General features: G+C 42.1%; 1 protein-coding gene across 2 annotated transcripts in view; it reads right to left on the bottom strand.

Annotated features, from left to right (window-relative positions):
- Positions 1 to 1,544: 1,544 nt before the first annotated feature.
- Positions 1,545 to 21,419, bottom strand: part of col5a1 (procollagen, type V, alpha 1) — a 146,543-nt gene continuing 126,668 nt past the window's right edge. Inside the window, exons 53-66 of one of the 2 annotated variants that reach the window (XM_084047612.1) lie at positions 21,021 to 21,074; positions 20,851 to 20,904; positions 20,605 to 20,712; positions 20,348 to 20,401; positions 19,934 to 19,987; positions 19,175 to 19,282; positions 18,182 to 18,235; positions 18,040 to 18,075; positions 17,878 to 17,931; positions 16,002 to 16,287; positions 15,147 to 15,259; positions 11,791 to 11,859; positions 5,709 to 5,942; positions 1,545 to 4,354 (exon numbers count right to left, since the gene is read on the bottom strand). In XM_084047612.1, coding sequence (XP_083903738.1) covers positions 4,208 to 4,354; positions 5,709 to 5,942; positions 11,791 to 11,859; positions 15,147 to 15,259; positions 16,002 to 16,287; positions 17,878 to 17,931; positions 18,040 to 18,075; positions 18,182 to 18,235; positions 19,175 to 19,282; positions 19,934 to 19,987; positions 20,348 to 20,401; positions 20,605 to 20,712; positions 20,851 to 20,904; positions 21,021 to 21,074 — 1,425 coding nt within the window. In that variant the 3' untranslated portion in view covers positions 1,545 to 4,207. Of the gene's footprint in view, positions 4,355 to 5,708; positions 5,943 to 11,651; positions 11,721 to 11,790; positions 11,860 to 15,146; positions 15,260 to 16,001; positions 16,288 to 17,877; positions 17,932 to 18,039; positions 18,076 to 18,181; positions 18,236 to 19,174; positions 19,283 to 19,933; positions 19,988 to 20,347; positions 20,402 to 20,604; positions 20,713 to 20,850; positions 20,905 to 21,020; positions 21,075 to 21,419 lie in introns of both variants that reach the window. The other variant, XM_084047613.1, reaches the window with a different exon arrangement.

Here is a 21,419-nt window from a genome sequence, read left to right as displayed (position 1 = left end):
GCACGCACGCACGCACGCGCACAGACAAACACATACTGGTGTGCATGCACACACACTCTCACACACCTGTAGTGTGTAGTGCACGCACACATGCACACACACACGCACGCACGCACACACACACACACACACACACACACACACACACACACACACACACACACACACACACACACACACACACACACACACACACACACACACACACACACACACACACACACACACACACACACACACACAATTATACCAAAAACTGATAACTTATGTCATCTAAACACTACATTCCCTCTTATTAAAAATGCAATTAAAAACAATTCAATTGTTTCACCCCTACCTCAAGAGGGCAGTGAAGAATGACCTTGAAGTAGAGAGAGTAAGTATAGGCCGGTCATATCACTGACCGGCCTATACCAGGCCCCCCTCCCTATTCCCCACCACATCAAATCTCTTCTCAGAAAATATCCGATCTACAAGCTCACAACGTGCTTGTAGTTCGGTTATTTTCACGATGTTTATGGAGCCGAGTCAAACTAAATGTAATGCCTACAATTCCAAGTGCTTGTCAGGGTGGGGGGGTCCCCAGTTCAAATATTATTTTGGGGGGTCCCCAGTTCAAGTATGATTATTTTGGGGGGTCACTGTCTGAAAGGTTTGGGAACCCTCGCCTAATCACTGGATACAGAGGTTATGTTGTGCACCCGGATATTCAGTCCTCCTTTCAGTACAGTGCAGTGTGTGTACAGAGATGTTCTGAACCAACCCTCACCACATACATAGTAAAGCCAGCAAGCTGCTAACATCATGAAAGCAAAACTACTGCATGATTTACGGGTCTCCAGAAGGAGGCATACCCGTTCCATGTTCTGGTTCAGTGTCCCATATAATTATGTATAGCTTCATTTGATTGGTTGGCTCGCTAGCAGCAGATTTGTACAGGAAACACAACTGACAACTTTATATATGTTTCCCCGTTCAAATCTGCTGCCGAGGCCGAACTGGAGCAGGAAACGGGGTATGCCTCCTTCTGGAAACCTGGAGCTACAGTCATGCCCAGAGCCTTTCAGCGTGTGACACCGTCATACGATGAGGTATAATCTTTAGGTTGCAGCCAACAGACACCAAAATGTTGACCACTGACCAAACCATGAGTCTAATAAAATATGTAAAATAACTACTGCTTTGACGGCAACTAATAACCTTTTGACAATCAATTTTGTCTTCCATTGTGAATGTAAAGAGTGGGGCTTTTACACTTACACTATGGTATAATTTAACATTTATTTTTGTTTTAAATAATACAATAAATATACTACAAATGAACATTGGCTTTGGTAGAGAGTTACAATATCATCATTCTCTCTCCACTTCACAATTATGGACATGACCTTTCATTCATATCTAGCAAAGGATGTATTTTTGATGATTAAAAACGTGGGTTTGGAGATCATGTCATTCTAAAATATAACAAGAGAAAAAGCTTTACAATTTCATGCATACAGATAAGTTTTAATGCTTCAAAAGACATACAAGAGTGGGGGGGCCACAGTAAACTTGAATTTATTGACATAAAAACCAATATATCTTCTATCCTCTCTTATCCTTACACAGGTTTGACAAGACTGCAAAAACAAACAAACAATCAAACAGACAAACATAAAACTACAAAACAAAAACAAAAACAAAAAAAATTGGCAGCATCACTGCTGGTTCTGAAAATTTACAAAATTGGTCGTCCTTTTTTTTAATTGAGAGCAGAGTGTTACATTTTTTGGCATATTGCATCACAATGAAAAAAACAAAATAAAAGCCGAAGATCTACAAGCATATTGAGTTATCTTAACAGAAACGGTTCAAGTCACACATCTGAAAGGTAAAGATCATAAGCTAACAGCAACAAACTACTTACGGAGGGGCTGTGAAGTTCTGTGGTAGATGCTAGTGGTCACAGGCAGATCGAGTGCATAGTTTGAACCAAGAGGATAACTACATTAAGGGCAATAAAAGTAGACCAACAAATATTTGAAGATCCAAACCATTATTAATAAACAAGCTTCCATTCTGGCTAATCTTTATGAACTGCCTCTACTTTATAAGCAGCTTTCTTTGTCTTTTTTTAAATTATTATTGCAGAACATCTAAATCAGAAGGAAATACAAATCTTTTTAGTTTATTTTGTTTGTTTCCAAAACAAATAAACTAGATTCTAAGCCATTGTGGCACTTAAAGCTATATATATATAAAAGAACACCTTTGGTGGGAGGGTTGGTTTCATGAATGAAACTGAAACTTAATTGGCCATGTGCTTTGGGACTACCAAAAGGAGAGATACCATTTTGGTACCACTACAACAGACACTTATCCACCACTCGAACACCAGAAAGAAACACAGGTAAAGATTCATGTAATCAAAATCCATGGCACATTACACCACTCCAACAGTGAGATCCAAATTGCATTGTCTTGGAGCCATGATATGCAAACACAGCAGTGCCATTTTGCTTTTGTTTTCCTGCCCTTATATCTGCAGCCAGAAAATAGTAGCATCACATTCAACAACCACATACAATCTCTTTTTCGTGTTTTTTTTTTCCTGAGCACATGCCAAGAATTGTTGTAAGCTTCAGACGCTATTGGATTTGATATTTGTGTGGTCCACAGAAATAGGAAAAAAAAGCTTTATGCAGAAATTATGTACTGATCTAGGAATGGATATGGGGGAGAAATGGCATGCAGAAACACCCATTAATATAAATACAGGCGCAACAAAGATTTTCTTGTGTCAGAAGTGATGGTCAATGCCTAATTTATGCTCCGTCGCAAGACGGTGTCATACGGCGAAAATCGGCAACACGGCACGCTACCAGCTTGTAGGTCAGCGATTTCCGCCGCGCTTAATGCCGTCATGCGACGAAGTGTCGAATCGAGCTTTCGGGAGCCGAGGGACAAACGGCGACGGTCTGGTATCGCCATGACGATTCTTTCATTCAAACAACACTAACTTAAGAAAATACATACGGTAGCACCACAGTGGAGAGAGAAAATAGCACCTACGTTTTTTTGATTTCTTTTGTGTTTTCATTTGAAACGTGATCTCCCATTGCATAGTTGGATCGATTTGTTAAGCATTTGAGAAGAACAAAAATAATAATAATCAAAGAAACCGTTAATGTTTATTTAAGTTAATAAAATCTTCAACTGCCACAAAAATTGGGATTCTGTTCAAGAGGACACCAGAGAGGAATGTTTTTTTTTCTTTCTTTCTTTTATGCAAATCATTTGTCACATAGTATCACAGAACTGGTTTGTGTATTTTATTTCCATTCCATTCTTAAATTACAATAGGGTGTACTCCACACCTGCAACAAGACAGCACTTACTGGGATTTTTGTATTCTTTTTCTCTTTCCTTTTTAAAAAAAAAATTACAAATGGAATTCCTCACGTTAGATACCTTTCTCTAATTTAGTTGTATTGCAATAACCATAATCATCTCCTACCTCATACTTGAGAACGTCACATGCATGTTTTGAAGCCAAGAACCAATAAAATGTTATCAGGAAGAAGAAGAAAAAATATACAGAATGTACTTACAAACACACAAAAAATATTTATATATATTTATATAAAAGCTCCATTCGAGAGAATGGGGAGACAATTATGCACAAAACGAAGCTCCCAAAAACTGAGTGATCAAACAAAACCAATGAGAGAGAAGGAAGGTGGAGTAAAAAAAGCGATCAAAGCTGAAGACAAAGAAAACAGCTCAATCACATGCTGTCCATGAGACATTTTGAGAACCTTTGGGAACAGGTGCAGTTCTCACGGTGGCCTGCAGGAGGTGGTGGTGGTGGGGGACAGATTGATCTACATCAGTTGAAACGGGGGTCGAGGTGGGTGGGGCGTGGTAGGATCGGGTGGGCGTGGTCAGATCGGGTGGTGGGGGGGCGTGTTCAGGACGTTTTCAAAACTTGCATGTGATGGAGAAGGCACACTGAGGTTTCAAGGTTGCTTTTTTAAATTACTTTTTCCTTTCCTATTTCATTTCAATGTATGTTGATTTTTTTTGTACTCACACTTGTTGCTCTTGGGAAAAAAATGTTTCTTTTTTTTTTCTTTTTTTTTACAAATATAAGTCCTATTCCTGTGTTGTTGTGTTTCTGAGAAAACAAAAATATGCTTTTTTCTCCATGTTGTTCAGTAAAGTCTTAGCCGATGAAACAGACAGGGCCCACTTCGAATCCGAACTTCTGCGTGGCACCACCAAAATCGTTGAACATGATGTCAACAAATGGCACCTGTTCAACCTTTGGTGTGTTGATCTCAAGTACAGTCTTTTCATAACCCTTTTTCAACTGTTGGAGATAGGGAGAAGAAAAAAAACAGTACAGTATGAGAAATAGTTAGTAGAAAAAGAATTTACTTGATTTCAAAATATCAGCCTCTGATTCATTGGTTGAATTGATACGAAAATGGAAATGTAAAAGAAAGTACAAAACTATCCGTCTACTTGACTGCCACAGAAAACAACACACCAACCCAACCCAATCACCGGAGAAAAACACTGTCATTGTACCTTTCTGCAAACCGCACAGATACGCTGAATCTCGACTTTTCGAGATCGATGTAGTGTCAGAAGCTGCGTGAGGCGCACCTGAGAGAAGCACTGGGTGGAGCAGTGCGATATGGCCGAGCTGATGACTCAGCACCATTCAAGTTGCATTTGGTTATATATATTTTTTTGGGTGCTTTTACCTTTTTCTCCCCAATGTATTCATTATGCCAATTGATTTCTCCCCTCACACATTTCAATGCTGCTGTTGTATTCTACCTGCCAGTGAGGAGCCCCCACCGGGAGGAAGTAGAGCCTCAATCCTACTCCTTCCGCCCAACACTCCCTGCTAGCAGGTGCCTCCGCAGCCTGTAGGAGTACTTGTAGTGACAAATATCACCCTCCCCGCCTGACTTCCCTCCCCACCGAACACGGGCTAAATGTGTTTGTGACGTATAGACCCTCGACCAAGCCGGTTGCACCAGGGTCGAACCCCCAAGCTCCGTGGTGGTGGCCAGCTAGTTTACCACGGCGCCACCCGAGCGCCCAATAGGCTCTATTCTACTTTGAAATCGCACATAGTACTTATACATGTATGTTGACATGGTCCACATCTGGGAACGTTGATAGTCTTTTATTTATTTTTTTGGCGTTCAGCGTATCTTTAAGGGCTGTCATAATCATGACATTTTAGCTGATGATTAACATTGGAACATATACATACAAGTTACATTTCTGTTAGCATTTCGGGCTTTTAGTTGGATGCATCAACGCCATCCGGCTAGTTAGTCACAAAGTCTCTTGTACGAGACTGTGTGGCTTTAGATTAAATAGCATATACTATATACATATATATAGTGTGTATCAAAAAAGTCCTCAACATCATCTTGGTGGGGTATAAACAGGTTGACTTAACATTGACCCCCACCAGTATGTCTGCAGCTACTATGCCACGCCCCCCCCCGTGGGAACAACACATTGGCAAGCACTATACTATATACATATAATAGCTAAACGTAATTTACTGTGCCACCCCCTAGATTTTTCTGAAACTACGCCCCTGTACTGCACACACACACACACACACACACACACACACACACACACACACACACACTCACACACGCACACACGCACACACGCGCGTGACGACTTACCGCGCAGCCGTCGGATATGGCCCTGATGTAGGGGTTGTTATCGTAGGACATCTCCTCGTCGTTGGATCCCAGGAAGCGGATGGCCTTGTCGTGGTTGTCCTGGTCCGCGTCGTGCCAGCCTACCGTCTGGTAGCAGTTGTAGGTCATGTTCTGTCGGGCCGCCGCGCTCAGCAACCGCAGGAAGGTCATCTGGACCACGCCGATGGGGTTGCCCTCAGCGTCCACGTAGGAGAGCTATACGACAAAAAAACAAACAAAGACACACACACATATGGACTCTGGAAATCATACACCATGACATCAAGAAACAACGTCTTAATGGCTCAATTATGTAGTCTCACATCTGCGTTTAGAGTAACAGTGACCCACCATACTGTTTCCTGGAATATAAGTGGCAGGAGGATATTTGGGGATTGTGTAGGTCTTAAACTTTTTTATAATTATGAGATGCTCTAAGAGCCTGCTGTTATTACTGTGAACTTGTTGACGGAGCTTGTTTGACTGACACAGAGATTTTATTTAATTTTAACCCATTTTGGGCGCGAACCCCTATTTGCAACTATACCTTTCAGGACGGGAACCCCTTTTGGGGTTCTTGTTAGTTGTTACTATGTATGTACAGTATATAGCAACATACATTTGTTGTAATTTTAGATTTTTCAGAAAACTTAGGTCAGGATTTAGAGGGTGTTTTTAGAATCGGCCTCAGGTCTAAATGGGTTAAGACTGATCACTTTTGGGGTTATTGGTACTACATTGTTGTCGGGTTGTGCACTGGTTCTCAACGTCGGGTGTGGGGACCACCAGGGGGTCCAAATGGACCATTATGGGTCTGTATCTCTGAGAGTGTACAAATGGAACCAAATGGGCCCGCACGGGTCCATTTGGTTCCATTTGTACACTCTCAGAGTTAAATTACAACACATTTAAAAATGTAAAATGTTAATGTAATGATATTTTGTGTGCTACAAGCGTAGCAGCAACTGTAATGGAGATCCGAATAAACAATAAACCACAACTACAAGACACTAAGCCAGAGGCAACCCTGACGTCAATATGAATCCAAATAACACCCCACACCACCACCACATATTGATGCTATGCAATGGCGCATGCATCTCTCGGGACCCATTCGGATTCTAATTTGTGCATGGTAATTTTTTGTGCCCGTGGGTGGTTTTATATTGCCAGTATTTCTAGGTGATGTCTGATATTGTTGCCTTATTGACAGCAGTATTTCAAGACACGCGCGCCATTAAGAAGCAGAGTGATGTACAGTCACTCACGCCTGTCGTCCGCTCAGTCCTCTCCTGTGGCCCTGGAGGCTAAATTATGAGACAACAGTCACACTTTTTCACACTGACGCGATGGCGGTATATACACGCCGGCCCTAGTAATTCATCACCGTTTTGGTCGATGTTTGGCGTGGCGTGCATTTTTTTTTTTTGCACAAATGTTTGCGGGGTACAGGTGCGAGGAACGAGCCCGGCCTGTCGTAGGCGGCGGCAAGGGAGCGCGTTTCGCATCATTATTCATAATGCACGGTGCTGGTAAGTGAATACGACGTAATCCCCATTCGTCAAGACAACGAGTCAGGGTAAAACATACATCAAAGGGGAGGTTAAGGAGTCCAGGCTCCTTCATGTGAAGAGGAGAGGCTTCCTTGGGGTTTGAACTGGCTCGTCATACGCAGTGAAATCCTGCAGTGTTATTTTGACTGTGAGATTGTGCAGCATCTACAAATGCAACCAAATGGAAACCGTACGCTTGTGTTGCCAGATGGGAAATGTTAAATTGTCGTACCGGAGGCTTGTAAGTGTGAGGTGTAAACATGTCATTTCACAAAGAAAGAAAGAAAGAAACAACCTTGTTTAAGACTCCTAGGTGACAAAAACGCTTCACAGACAACTTACCTGGACCTTACTCACATAAAAGCCTAAAACTGGACTGGAAAGACGCGGCCGGTGTTTTTAATGCCTCCAAGTAGAGATCTAGGATCAGATTGACCGATTTACTGACTTATTTTGAAAAGCCAAACCGGATCCATGGAATCTAGTACATTTACGCACCTTATTGTGATATGGTGAAATTATCGTACATTTGGATGGCAATTTTGACATTATTGATGATACATCGTGCAGAGGGTAAAATTACAGTACAAATATGATAATTATCGTACATCTGGCAACAACACTGCCCGTACGTATGGGGCTATTTGGTTGCATTTGTAGATTCTGTACAATCTCAGAGTTAAATGAACTGTGTGCTCTCACGTAAGCTTCCCTCTGAGAGACACACACAGCTCGGCTCTAAAAGAGAGCACAGGGTCTCCTGGGCCCTGGAAGCCTGACTAGATTATTGATGCTGCCTTCAACAATACAACCATAATTACACAACTCATTTCAGCCGCATTTAATAAATTATGTAAACTATAATTGGGATGTGTGGGCCATTTATGGTAAAACATGCAACAAAATCTAATCATCTTATTGAGAATGATTCAGTATGTTATTTTAATTGGCTGCACACAAGATTGAATTCTGCCTCCTTTTTGCTTTGTCGCGTGGACCGTTATTTGTACCGTTGTCATTAGGTCCGACACAACTAATAAAACAATCTTCACGCATCGGTAGAAATAGTCAAACGATATTGGACCTGATCCTGGTGTGTGACGGTGATAAAAATGAATCAATCTGGAGTTAGGATAGGATAATTATGGTATCAGTGACCATAGCATACTGTAGTGAACACGTAAGCATTCTAGAGTTCCCCAAGAAAAACAAGTTTTTATGTACATGTGACTGTTTTAAATTAGAGCGTGTTTTTGAGTGATATTAGAGGTTTGTTATTTGTTTAATTAAGAGTTATCTATTTCCATGTGTTTGTAATGTTTTGTTTGTTTTACACAGAGGACGACTTTGAAAATGACTGTTTTAAGTAATGCTTTTTAAGGGCTGTGCTCTGGATTTCTTGTCTCATGTTGCTATGAGATGCTGTTTTTTGTTTGTTTTTTAAACCTAATAAAAATCAATCAATCAATACGGTCGGCTGTAATGCTTTCTAATCTAAAAGGATAAGACCCACACACAGCCTGGCAGGGGGGGGGGGGGGATCCATGATGTTCTGGTTTGATGTTAATGAGTGACAGCGAACCACCAGGAAAAGGGTTTCTGTTTCCATACCAACCAGCGGGGGTCCATTAGCTCCACAAGGTCTTTTCTTTGGTTCAGATAAACAGTGACTGACTGAGAGTTTCAAAGCGGCATGCAATGCAATGCAACGGCGCGCCATGCATGCAGCACACACACACACAGCACACATCAACCTCCTCACCATAGAACTCCCTCTGGTCGCTCTCTCACACATACACTCACAATCACACAACCTTAGACCAATACTCCAACTTGACTATGGCAGAAGAGATGAATCGTCTTCAAAATGTATTTGCTCGAGAATTCAGTGTAAACTGACAAACTTTTAACCACTTAAACCCTTGCGTCCCCATTCGGGGGGGCCAGGGGGGTCAGCTAAGTTTAAGTGGTCGAATAATTGAACGTACTTTAATACTATACTGTATATAAAGTCAAGCAGGAGTAGCAGCGCTAAGGTTCATTGTAGGAGTAGCCTCGCTCGTCTGGTATATGCATAGGCCAGTGGTTCTCAAAGTGGGGTCCGGGGACCCCCAGGGGTCCTTGAGGGGGGTTGCAGGGGGGGTCCCCAGCCAAAATAAGTTAATTATTGCATCAACATCAGTTTAACCACCTTTTAAACATATATATATTATGTACATATATATTTTTTTAAATCTGATTTTTTTTTACAACATAAATCTTGTATGGGGGTCCTTGGCACAAAGTAATTTTCAGATGGGGGTCCACAGCCAAATGCATACTAATTTCGGGATCAAAAAGGTTTTGATAGCCACTGGCATAGACGTCTGCTGAGAGGTTAGCTACTCCATTGCTCTTTGTCGCCGTCGGGCAGAAACCTCGTATCTCCAAATTTCGATTTTTTTATGTTTTACTCATCGTAAAGTAACGCCCTCCTTCATCAGAGACAAGAGCGTCACACAAAAGTAGTGAAAATAGCCCATCTACAAGCTCACAACGCGTCGCACAAGTTCACAACGCGTCGCTGTGCGACGCGTTGTGAGCTTGTAGATGGGCTATTTTCACTATTTTCCTTTTTTTTATGTAATAATAATTAAAAAGTAACGATTTTTGGACTTATGAGGTTTCCTCCCAGACAGCGTCGACTTGTTCTTAATCCCCCACCACTCCCCACATATCACCATGGAAACGTTACCTCTTCATCATCACAGCCCGCAAGTCAGCAGTGACTGAGTACCCAGAATGCCCCTGGGTGGTGACTGACTGAGTGCCTGACCTTTTGGTTCATCTCTTTGATTCCACTCCAAAAGATATGAGAGAACCGCGTGCGCGCATGTGTGTGTGTGTGTGTGTGTGTGTGTGTGTGTGTGTGTGTGTGTGTGTGTGTGTGTCAGTGGTGGAAAAAGTACTTACTAAAGTGACTAAAGTGGAAGTACAGTAGCAATACCACAGTGTAGAAATATTCTCTTTTTTATTTTTATGTATTAATAATACAAATCTGCAAAGTAACAAGTTTTCACTATTTGTAGTGGAGTAGAAGTCTGTGATGTAGTGAAGTAGAAGTACTGTACAAAGAAAAACTCAAGTAAAGTGATAAAGTACCTCAAAGTTGTGGTGCAGTACTTGAGTAAATATAATTAGTAACGTGTGTGTGTGTGTGTGTGTGTGTGTGTGTGTGTGTGTGTGTGTGTGTGTGTGTGTGTGTGTGTGTGTGTGTGTGTGTCCGTGCGCCACACACACACGTGCACACAGGAGACATTGTGAGTGTAACTGGAGGGCTTATACTAGTGGAGATGAATTTACATCCTCCCTCTTTAAGATAACTGATTCGCTAGCTATAATCTGCCGACCTCTATAACTCAAGATCGGCCGCCCGTTCCTTGGTATTTTTCACCATATTTGCAAAGGCAGTTATCAGCAGATGTGCCTATTATTCTATGAATCATGTGCGCGAAAATGTCAAGGCACTCAGTCATGTCCAAGTGCTGCTCTCTCACTGTGCCAGAGGTAAGATAGAGTGGATGCTAGTAAACGCTCCACTCTTAACAACTCTTTTCTTTGTTAATCTATCGCCTATACAGGCCAAGTCGCCAGTCTTTCTTCACCACATAAAACTTGGGTCTATATAGTTCCCACCATTAACCTGGCGTCCCTATTTTTTGGGGCATTCCTTTATGGGGCGAACATTTTCAGATCTACAAGCTCGCACAATGTGTCGCGATGGCAGGCTGTCCTGATGACACAAGCCACCATGTGTTTACAGTATGTTTACATGTGTTTATGTGACTATATGACTGTATATACTATCCCACTGCAATCTTAACCACACACCTTATGTATAAAGGCATATAATGCACTTTATGCATATATTTCACACTGCTCGTGTTCATATATGACCAGTTTTTCTGTCTCTTTCCACCGTTCTTGAAACTGCAATTGATTCATTTTGTTGTTGATGTGGAAAATAAAGCTCAGCTGAGCTGCGAACACGTTGCGCCGTGAGCTTGTAGACACCTTTTATACGACAAAGTATTAAAAATAAGACCTACAGTAAGTGAATACATCTGACCTCTGACAGTCTATGTGAGACAGCATCACCTATGACACGTATTGGACTGAAGGTGAACGCAGCTCATGCCTGAAACCCATGCAAACTGCCATAATAATAATAATGCAGCATCCAACAAGCCAAAAATGTGCCAGAGAATAATATACATACTCTGGATAAACAGCACCATGAACCATGCAGAACCCGCGGCCCCACAGAACGCCTGGCCCCCCGAGAAAAAGAGCCAGGACTTCTGGTGAGCCGCAGACCAGGGCTAACACTTACCAGGGAACCTCTCTTGTAGTGACTATACCATGAGCCTGGGGTGTCTTTGGGCCATTTTGCCATTTTGCTCTGTAAAATATGAGAGGTGTTCAGGAGGAGAGAAAAGGATGAGGGGAAAGAGGGGGAGTTCGGGGCTTACCAGTTTACCACGTTTGAATTCACTGAACCAGGACCCAGGGATCTCCTTTACCCAAGATGTGAGTCTAGCCTGGGGGCACGGAGGCGACAGGGAGGAACAGAAACAGCAGTTAAACAAGAACAAACGCCTCTGGTATGAAGAACTGTCGTTGTCGTCGCTTTTCGGGCGGAAACCTTGTATACCGTATTGTCCTAAACACTTACTATTTCAGAAAAGAAAAAAAAAAAGCCTGTGTTCCAATGGATCCAATGTAGTTATCATTTAGTCACAAGCTCTCGTTAACCACTTAGACCCCATATGGGTAACCCTCAATACTAGTGTGTTTTCAGTTTTCTGTTATTTTGGGGAAAGCTTTTGCTGAAAATAGCCGATCGACGTTGTGAGCTTGTCGATCTGCTATTTTCTGCGAAAGCGATGCTGGGGTTTAAGCGGTTAATACTTGTTGTTGGTTAAATGTTCAACCCACAGACACTTTCAAAATGAAAAAAGAGAAATTGAGAAAATAGGCAATGTACAAGCTCACAACGGGTCGTGATGTGACGCGTTGTGAGCTTGTAGATCGCCTATTTTCACTACTTTTGTGCGGCGCTCTTGTACGACGAAGTAGACCATTAATTCACCCCCCCCCCCCCCTCAAAAAAAAACTAAAAACATAAAAAGATGAAATATGGAGATACAAGGTTTCTGCACCGACAGCGATGATATTCCCTAGCAGCCTTTTTTCATCTCCGTTTCCTTTTCTTTGTCCTTTAGGAAGTCTCCAAGACCTGGAAAAGCATTTAGGTGAGATCAAACAATCCGAGGCGGGATGGAAGGCCTCAGTAAATCACGGCGCTTTGCAGCGTGTAAACATTGGCTTGCTGCTAATTGCTGTTGAAAAATTAATTAGTAACATTATGAATTAATTAAGATGTGATAGCCTTTCGAAGTGGCTGCAGATATCAAAGCCTCGACGTTGGCTGTTATGAGCATTAGGGCTGTGCAACAGAGGTGGGTAGAGTACTGTACTGTACATACGAACTGTACTCGATTAAGAAAGTGTTACTTCAAATATTATTGATTCGATTGAGGTAAAAGCAGTCGATCCAAATTATTACTTGAGTTAGAGTGATAAAGTATCTAGGGTAAAGACTACTCAAGTATTGAGTTACTTCATACGATCTGACTAACTTAATTGAAATGTCTAAAATATAAAACTTGTATAAGTTCTTATCCAATAGGAATAAACACAATTGGATGAAGTCTCTCTGGGAGAATTAAACAGAACATGCATTCAACTTTTTTTTTGTAAAGGGAGTAAAAATAAAAAGTAACAAGCGGAAAGTACAGTAAGTAAATGTTACCGAAATGTAACTAATTCTACCCACCTCTGCTGTGCAGCCGTGGAGCGTTAACTTTGTTTTGTTCAGAATTCAGAATTGACCGGTGGACCTGGGCTCTATATCAGCCAGCTCTGCTGTGAGTATGATTAATTTCCTTATATAATTATATACTGTACAACCATTTGATTTGAGGCTGTCATCATCAATGGCTTAATGAGTTAATTAATATGAGGCCAGAGATCACTTAACGACGGGAGGAAGGAAATACATTAAACACACACACTGCTGCCTTGGAAGTGACCTTCACATGTTGAACAGAACACTAGTACTGTACTGGTTCTCAACATGGACACTTATGGAGAGTACAAATGGAACCAAATGGACCCTTACGGGCCCATTTGGTTCCATTTGTACACTCTCTAAGTTAAATAAAATATCATAACAAAGGGGCCGTGACCTAAAGCGTATCAAAATGGGGTTCCTTGAAAGAATTATGAATTATGTGCATACATAATAGTGATTATCAATGGCGATGGCAATTTGCAATGGCAATTTGTTAGAGGCCTGGTTTGTGTAGTTACCTTGCCATGATGGCTCCAAAATATTGGCGAGATATCAGATTCAGATTCGATCGTCGTTCAGAAATTGATATTCCGAAAATAGCTCCTCAAACAACTCTTAAAGTCACTCTTTTAGCAACCCAAACCTCTACCAAAGTGTCATTGCCCTGTAAATACTGTACATTCCATAGCCAAGCAACAATTCATCAGTTTTTCTCTCAGTGTGAGGGTGTCCATAACATGTAATATGTACAATGTGTTTTTTAATTAATGTCTCAGTTTGTGTGTGTGTGTGTGTGTGTGTGTGTGTGTACTGTTAGGGGGAGCCGTGAATGTGCGTTTAATGACTGACAGCGTGAGCTTTCCTCTCCCGCATCCCCTCGTGTTCCATCACAAGCCAGAGTGGCCCATCACTGGCAGGCCTATAAAAAGGTCTGCTTCATTATTCCGAGCTTAAGCAAATTCTCCGTCCTCTGAGGCCCCGGTGAGTGCGATCATTAAAACGGCTGGTAGTGCCGGCCCGCCTTGCTATTACAGATCCCCCCCCGACCTGTCAAAAGACAGTGTTTCCAAGGTTTTTAACACTGTGCTCCGCTCCCCGCTCTTCCCCGGCCGCAAACTAATCGCATAACGAGCCAGCCAGCTTCTCAAGGTGGCTGTCACCTGCCACCTCCTGCGCCGATAAAGCTCGGTCATCAGTCATCGATGACAGCGTATACCTGAGAAGATGGATTGGAAAAAAAACGGACACACCTCCACAATGTGGACGGACCGCGTGCGCTCGTCTCCTCTGTGGTTAGTGAGTGACTGTCAAAACCCAACCTATTAAGAGTCAGGTTATTTGGTAGAATAGCAAAGAACTCAAGAAGCGTCCATTGGGTCCTCCTGGGGACAGGAGGGCTTAATTCATCATCCAAATCTTGGTGATTACAGCACCGTTTGTAATCATCATGGAAGGATGCTAATTATGTTACTATGGAAAATATCACTGTCTCCAGAGGAATGGCTCATTAACATGCACGGCAGCGAGCTATAGGCCTTGCAAAACAAAAAAAAACACACAATATATCCACTTATATAGAATCTACAACCTGAGTTGTTCAACTTTAAATGAACTGGAAAGCTACTAGTGTTCATTTACACTTGTTTTTTAATACTCAAAGACATTTGTGTGTACAAATTGCAGATTTCTTCATTCTGTTTGCCAACCCACAATGCTAAGCAGATGCTCCTCTGTCTTCCCAATCTGCAACTGTGTGTGGGTACATGGATGTGTGCGTGTGTGCGTGGCATGCGTACGTGCGTGTGTGTGTGTGTGTGTGTGTGTGTGTGTGTGTGTGTGTGTGTGTGTGTGTGTGTGTGTGTGTGTGTGTGTGTGTGTGTGTGTGTGTGCACGCGCGCGTGAGTGTGCGTGTGCATGTGTGTGTGCGTGTGTGTGAGTGTCTTGTGTGGGTGTAAAAGTGTACCCACTTACCCCTTCAGATTTCTTGTCAGGGTAGATGCAACTCTCTCCTCCTGCTGTGAAATTGCAGTAGACCTTGAAGGAGTCCCGAGAACAGCCCTGGTTGGGATCAATCCAGTACTCACCTGAGAGAGAGACACACAGACAGACAGACAGAGTGAGAGAGAGGCAGAGACAGATGGAGAGAGAGACACACACAGAGAGAGAGACAGAGAGAGATAGAGAGAGAGAGAGAGAGAGAGAGAGAGAGAGAGAGACAGAGAGAGAGAGAGAGAGAGAGATGTAAAATACTGTACATGACATTGTTACAACATTTTGTTGTGAAATCAATGGATGGATAGGGCTGCAACTATCTATTATTCTATCGATTATGTATGACTGAATCGATTAACCACTTAAGCCGTCACAACGTTGTGTGACAAAGCTCACAAAGAGCTTGTAGATCTGCTATTTTTGAAAGTTTTGTTTTAGGACTGATAAGAAAACTTGGTTCTCACCATGGGAACAGACTGTGTCAATCTACTTGCAATATTTGTGCAATATTAGTGAAATACTATGCAATATTTCTTTCTTAATCTGTGGGGCAATACGTGAATTGAAACTGAACTCAGTTTTAAATGTTCATGCACTTGTTTTTTGTAACTTTTTTGTGTTGTAGGATGTATTCTCTCTCGCGCCTCTTTTTTTTTCCTGTTCCGTCTGTACTTTTTGAGCTGACTCAGGGCACTATGCTCAAGATTTCCATATGCCGTATGTGCAAATAGCAAATAAATCTTGTAGATCGTCTATTTTCGGCAGGGCACACTGTCATATGACATAAGCATATGACTAAGTAAGCATAAATCAGGCTTCAGGTATAACACCCACCATCAGGGAAGTCTGGATGGCAGAGGTTCAGGTCCTTGCAGGTACGTGCGGGGTTGGCCTGCGTGCCCAGCGGGTGTTTCATCTGTTCGATCTCCAGCTTCAGGGAGTTGAGCGAGCCGAAGATCTCCTCCATGCCGTCGTCGTAGTCCTTGTAGTTGGCGTCCATGCCCGCGGCGTCCATCATTTGGCTGGCGTCGATGCGGCCGCCGCCATCGGCTTGTCTGCGCGTTCTGCCCTTGATGGGCGCATGCATGGGAAGTGGGTGGATGACGTCGCCAGGAGGGCCCTGTTGATAGAGAGACGGAGGATTCATTTTAGATTTCAACACGTGAACCATTCCACGAGTGTCTTTCAATTAAAAATTACGTGTTTTCAATCGACTCGTGTTGACACTTTCTTCAGTTGACAGCGCATCATTTATATAGCATAAACCAGCCTTAAAGAATAAATAAAGATGAATAATATATAGGGCCGGGACTTTATCGCGTTAATTTCGATCAATTAATTACAGAAAAATTATCGCGTTAAAAAAATTTACGCATTTTAATCGCACTTATTTTTGCCCCGCGGAACGTTTCTCACGGGACGAGTTTCAGACGGACCGTTTGTCCCGGTGCACCAAGCAACATGCATGGGTCTCGTCTGGTCTCAGACAACAACAAACCGCAGGCAACGCAGTGCATGAAAGCATGAATGAAGACGGCGCACCCGATAGCCTGCTTGATAATGTTGGCTGGGCTGCCCCCCCGAACCCCCGCCCCGCGGGAGAGGGGGGGGGGGGGGGGGGGGGGGGGGGGCGATGCGGTGCGGGTCACATGCGCGCGGATTATTTTTATTAATTAATGAATTAAACGACGATAAAACAACAGTGACAACACACTCTACCTGCAATGTAGAAATACTATGTTACAATTAAAAGTCCGGAATTCAAAATGTACTGAGTAAAAGTATAAAAGTATCAAAATGTATTTAAAGTACCAACAGTTAAAGTACTCAAATCTTTTGAAAATAGCAGATCTACAAGCTCACAATGCATGTAGATGGCTATTTTCTAATGGCCGATATAGGGCTGAAGTGGTTACTGTATGTTTTGTAATAATAATATAATCAAAATCTACAAAGTAACTAGTAACTAAAGTTTTCAAATAATTTTAGCGGAGTATAAGTGTAATATTTGACTCTGAGATGTAGTGGAGTAGAAGTAAAAGTATTAGAAATTGGAAATACTTGAGTAAAGTAAAAAATACCTCAAAATTGTACTTAAGTGCAGTACTTGAGAACATGTACTTAAAGACGTTTACCAAAATCCATTTGAAAACACATTTTCTCACTGTTCTCAGGTCAAATATTGATGTGCGATTAAAATGCGATTAATTTAGATTAATTAATTACAAAGCCTCTAATTAATTAGATTATTTTTTTTAATCGAGTCCCAGCCCTAATAATATAATAAAGAGAGATTATTTTTTCAAATTCATGTGTTTTTCAGAATGGATACAATTTGACATTGACATTATGGTAATCAACTATGACAGCAATGTTGATGACGGTTATCGGTATTGGTTATTGGTATCGGCCAGAAATCTGTGCATCCCTATATAGAGTATGTTAATGTAATATAACTAGCACATCTGCAGTGGCTGGAAACGGTCTCCCTACTGAGACATTTAGATCAGATAAGGTTGATAAGAGGTATTGCATTAAGCTCAATGGGTAATATCTCCCCTGTCCAAACTGGCTTTCCATCTTAGCTCAGCAGTCAAAATGACAGCGCTCGCGTGGGAGACCCGGGTAACACATAAATCTTACGCATTGCATCTTTAAGAATGAAATACGCTATAACATGAAGAAAACACAATATGGCTCATCGACTTACAGGAACACCAGGGGGTCCAGGAACACCAGTTTCTCCCTTTGGACCAGTTTGACCCTGAGCAGGACACAAAATATTCATTTAATTTAATGAAATTCATGTAATGTTATATAAACGCCACAATGTTAAGTGTTTCTCATGTCTGTCATTTTCAGGACAACTTACCGATGAGCCCTTAGCACCTTTGGGACCAGGGGGACCCTACAATAAAACAACAATCACAAAATTATCGTCTCAAATCTTGAGTGCTACGTGCATACAGTGTACAGTACATAATATTACACCAGAGAAGAATAAACAGTCTTACAGGTAATCCTGGAGGTCCGATGGGACCCAGTGGTCCTGAAGGGCCAGCAATACCCTGGAGAGAAACATAACAACATGGTTAGCTTTGGTATTGTAGTGTATGGTGACTGAAAACAAATATATATAAATGTATATTGTTCATTGCCTAATTTATGCTCGTTCGCAACTTCGCACAAAAACAACTGACAGATGAGCTTACAATGCATGGTATTCACGACATGATGTAAGCCTGTAGGTCAGCTGTTTTCGGGGTGCCACACCATCGCACAACAAAGTATAAATTACGTTTAATAGTGAATGCGATGGAGGAAATAGTGGCATAACATTGATGACATTTATTTGACCACCTATGAGATAAAATAAACAGACCACAGAACGTATTCTGATGCTCGGCACTACAATATGTCTGCGGCACTCTAATAGTACCTGCATATTCTATTCTTGCAAGGAAAGGTGTAACTCTTGTCAAAATCCTGTCAGCTGTGTGTACGCCACCAGCAGTTTCAGATAGACAGATCGACCTTTCATGACCCCGTGAGGGAAATTCAGTCATAACTGCACAATTCTTGTGCTACTCCTAGTATTACTACTACTACTACTACTACTACAAGTAGTACAACGGTTTCAAACCACCATAGAATAAAGATACCAAGGATACAGTAGGTCAGTGACATCACAAAACAATCAGCAGAGTAGGTTGCAGCTTGTAGCTTTAGCACCGCGTGAATCCTTTCGATAAACTAAATAATGCTTAGGTGTGACACCACTGATGGATACTATAGCATCTTTATTTTAGGTTACAAACGGGAAGTTCACAAAGACTGTAATGTTCAGGACCGCCGTATTCAGGTTTACAGCCTGAAACTTTCAGGTGTACAGTATACAGAGGAAAATAGTCAAACTACAAGCTTGTGAGTATTTTGGGCTGTAGATCGCAATTTTTTATCGTATGACAAAGTATAATAAACTGGGGGTCACGCATTCGTGAACTCACGTTGTCTCCCTTGAGTCCAGCTTGTCCCGGAGGACCGGGAAGACCCCTGTCACCCTTTTCTCCCTGTTCACCTGGTGGTCCGATGAGGCCGATGAGACCGGGGTGGCCCTGGGGGAGGAGAGAAAAACACCGTCAATACAGCCATCACACATTAACCCAGCAATCCCTCCCTCTTATTACCATGACACACTGGCTAGGGGCAAACTAATTAGACAACAAATTGGTGGGCAAGCAGAGTCATTAGTCACCTGTTTTCATGTTATGTAAACGTGTCAAAAAAACGCTTGACTACTTCCCAATTAATTTCTTTGCGGAGGCGAACGAGATGAACATTTTATTAATTCTTTTCTATTACACTTTATCTGTAAGGGACCATGCACAGTGTTCGACATAAAATGTATATGTGTGTATTAATGTGTCCATTTGATGTACTGTATTCGTATTTTAATCTACTTTTTAATACCCTTTTACAATGCTTTAATAAGCCGTTTTGTTCAGTTTTCTCTTAAAACGTTGCTACTGCGTGCCTTGTCTATTTTAATTCATGTATAGGCAAATATTTCAAATGAAACTATGAATTTGGTGACGCCTCATTCATACAGGTTCATGCTTTTATTTGGTTTGTTTTGAATGAAAATTATGTGTTGCTTTATCACAATATCATAATATTTGTTTTCTGTGTGGATGTACTCATAACACAAAAAGCAAGTTTAAATTAATGCGAATTAATCGCACAAAATAAATGCTCCCGGTGCTCACCTTTTCTCCCTTGATACCAGAGTCGCCCTTCAAACCAGGTAATCCTGGTGGTCCCTGTGGGAGAAAGCAGTGAGGCGTGGGTTAACAGATGAGAGAGAGAGAGGGAGGAAAGGCATATTGATGCTGTCAGGTGGAAACCCTGTATGTCCAAAACCATACATATTCAGGAAATGGAAGCAAAAAAGAATTTCACTTTGATCATTTTTCTAAAATTGTCAGAACATTTGCAGATCTACAAGCTCACGTGCTGTGACCTTATAGATCTGCAGTTTTTTTTGGCGCAGCACATTTGTACAATGAAGTAAGGGCATTAACTAACACACACACAAAAAAAAGTTGAAATATGGAGATACAAGGTTTCTGCCTGACAGCAATGATTATTAGCAGAGAAAGAGCATTGGTATTTGTACTCACCATGGGTCCTGGGGGTCCGTCTGGGCCTGGTGAACCAGGCAGCCCTTGCTCTCCCTGCACACAAATAGCAATCAGATCATGTTTTCGCTCATCTCCCTCAAGGATGCTAGATTCTGTTGAATAACATGCTGTGTCCTTTATTGGAACCGTTCACCTTCACGCTCTATACCGCCTGCCTCGTCACCCGTACCCGATTACCTTTTCTCATGGGACCGTGAAATGTAATGCTATGGGGAAAACAAATAATATATACTTACGACGGGACCAGGGATACCCCTCAGGCCTTCAGATCCTTGCTTGCCAGGCGATCCCTGTGGGCCGACGGGACCAGTCTTTCCTTGGGGACCTTCCAAACCGGGCTCTCCCTTTTGAGCAAGAAAGAGACGGGAGACGTATAAACAATCTTCATCGCTCGCTATAGCTTCTGTTTACAAAACACACTGGAGACAACCTATATCTATATAGAGAATTGTACTGGCGTCACAGCCGTGAGCGTTTCCTACTTTTCCTCCTTTTTCTCCTTGTCTTCCCTCGGGTCCCGAAACTCCAGGGGGTCCCTGTGAAAAAGAGCGAGGGAGACAGAAATGAACACACTGCTATCCAGGAAGTAAACATTAGCATTTGGCAGTTGTTAATATTTGTTAAAAAACGAGAATAGCACACAGGAACTTACTCTCTTTCCTGGTGGGCCTGAAGGACCTGACTCTCCGGTAGGTCCAGGTGAACCCTGTGCGAAGGTGAAAGGGGACATTCATTGATTATACATTCAAGTGCATTTGCACACCTGGAATGTGTCCGCTGTATACAGAGCAGTGTCTGGGGGATGAAGTGCCTTGCTCAAGGACACTGTGAGGCCAGGATCGAACCGAGGAACCTTGTGATTCCCACATGACCCAATGCTCTACCTCCTGAATTGTGTTAACCACTTACCTTCGAGTTTTTTGTTTTACACTGAATATCTTTGGCGAAAATAGCCGATCTACGCAACGTGACACGTTGCGAGCTTGTAAATCGGCTATTTTCGCCTAATGTTCGCCCCAAGAGAAGTGACGGATTCAAGTCATTCAGGAAA

This window comes from Gymnoscopelus microlampas, assembly GCF_963454915.1.
Source record: "Gymnoscopelus microlampas genome assembly, chromosome: 21".
Classification (NCBI taxonomy): Eukaryota; Metazoa; Chordata; class Actinopteri; order Myctophiformes; family Myctophidae; genus Gymnoscopelus; species Gymnoscopelus microlampas.
Note: the sequence above shows the minus strand (reverse complement) of the source record. Positions and strands in the feature narration are given on the sequence as shown.